The sequence below is a fragment of the Habropoda laboriosa genome, unplaced genomic scaffold (genome assembly GCF_001263275.1).
Source record: "Habropoda laboriosa isolate 0110345459 unplaced genomic scaffold, ASM126327v1 scaffold30, whole genome shotgun sequence".
NCBI classification, from domain to species: Eukaryota; Metazoa; Arthropoda; class Insecta; order Hymenoptera; family Apidae; genus Habropoda; species Habropoda laboriosa.
The window spans coordinates 2,257,764-2,258,940 of record NW_017100178.1 but is presented as its reverse complement, the minus strand read 5'-3'; the positions used below and the strand labels follow the sequence as shown (position 1 = coordinate 2,258,940).

General features: G+C 27.7%; 2 protein-coding genes across 2 annotated transcripts in view; one reads left to right on the top strand and one right to left on the bottom strand.

The window, feature by feature from the left end:
• Nucleotides 1-408, bottom strand: part of LOC108578948 (importin-11) — a 4,933-nt gene extending 4,525 nt beyond the window's left edge. Inside the window, 1 exon segment of the mRNA XM_017942367.1 lies at nucleotides 393-408. Coding sequence (XP_017797856.1) covers nucleotides 393-408 — 16 coding nt within the window.
• Nucleotides 409-1,045: 637 nt separating this feature from the next.
• LOC108578956 (40S ribosomal protein S6) overlaps nucleotides 1,046-1,177 on the top strand; it is an 11,383-nt gene continuing 11,251 nt past the window's right edge. Inside the window, exon 1 of the mRNA XM_017942379.1 lies at nucleotides 1,046-1,076. Within this exon, the coding sequence (XP_017797868.1) occupies nucleotides 1,071-1,076 (6 nt within the window). The 5' untranslated portion in view covers nucleotides 1,046-1,070. The remainder of the gene's footprint in view (nucleotides 1,077-1,177) is intronic.

The window sequence follows — 1,177 nt, the reverse complement described above, 5'->3', positions numbered from 1 at the left end:
TATAGCTCCTTGTTATTTGTTTTCCTTTGAAAGGATTAAACCTAATAATGAACATGTGCTAATGATATTTTCCCTTTTCGTGATGTACTTTTCTCGTAAAAATTAATAAATATTTCTACTATTTAGCTTTATTTAAAAAAAGGCTATTGCGCGATGTTAAATACCTTCTGTCGTTATATTATTTTCGTCAAACAAATTATCATTGCCCTTATTCCGGGTGAACAGTCCCTAACCTACAGGAGAATATCAATCATACACATCCAGATATTACCTATCTTATATGGGCTTTGTAGAACTATTTTCGGTAAACTCCATTTATCACAAATATCTATGTATTAAATCGATACATAACGAAAATCATCAAAGACACTCTACATCAAAATGTCACACACGCCCGCAAGTCGGCATTTCAGAACGCTGCCCCCCTCCTGTTCTTCTCTTTTTCTATAAAATACGGTGCTGACAGTTATTGTCATAGTGTGAACCACCTTATTACGTATGAAACACGATTCTTCATTTAATATGCTTCATTGCTATATAAATATTACTATGCATTACATTTAACTTATTACATCAATTATTAATATCATTAACGTATTTTCTTAAATAGAAATTCTTATTTAATTTTCAAAAAAATTGTAAGGGAAGTTAAGTAATTTCATGAGTACATAATGACCATAAATAATTTTCAATAAAAGTTATATTAACGCTTACATACACGTTATATAACAATTAAGTTTTTATATTTGTTTGTCTTTTATACAACCAAATATATACTAGTATCACTTCCATTAATCAAAGAATACCTGTTAATTTAAGATTTGAGTATGAAATAAATATATTTTATTTGCAATTAATTTAGTACTAAAAATTTACATTAAAACTTCAATGAATATGTAAATATTCATGTACAATACTAAAAATTGTATCAGAAGTTTGTTTATTATTATTTTCACTTTTAAATTTCATTGTACTTAAACCGGATGTCCGGTATACGCACTCTAGCGCCCGTTAGCCCAATATATTTTCTTTCCGTTCATGGCTCGTGGCACTGTTTGATACTTGTCACAATGAAGGTATGTATCTAAAAATATTTCGAAAATCTTACAAAAATTACAGACAATTAATAGTGAAATTTACATTACGAAATATTATGCATAATTTTATATATATATAA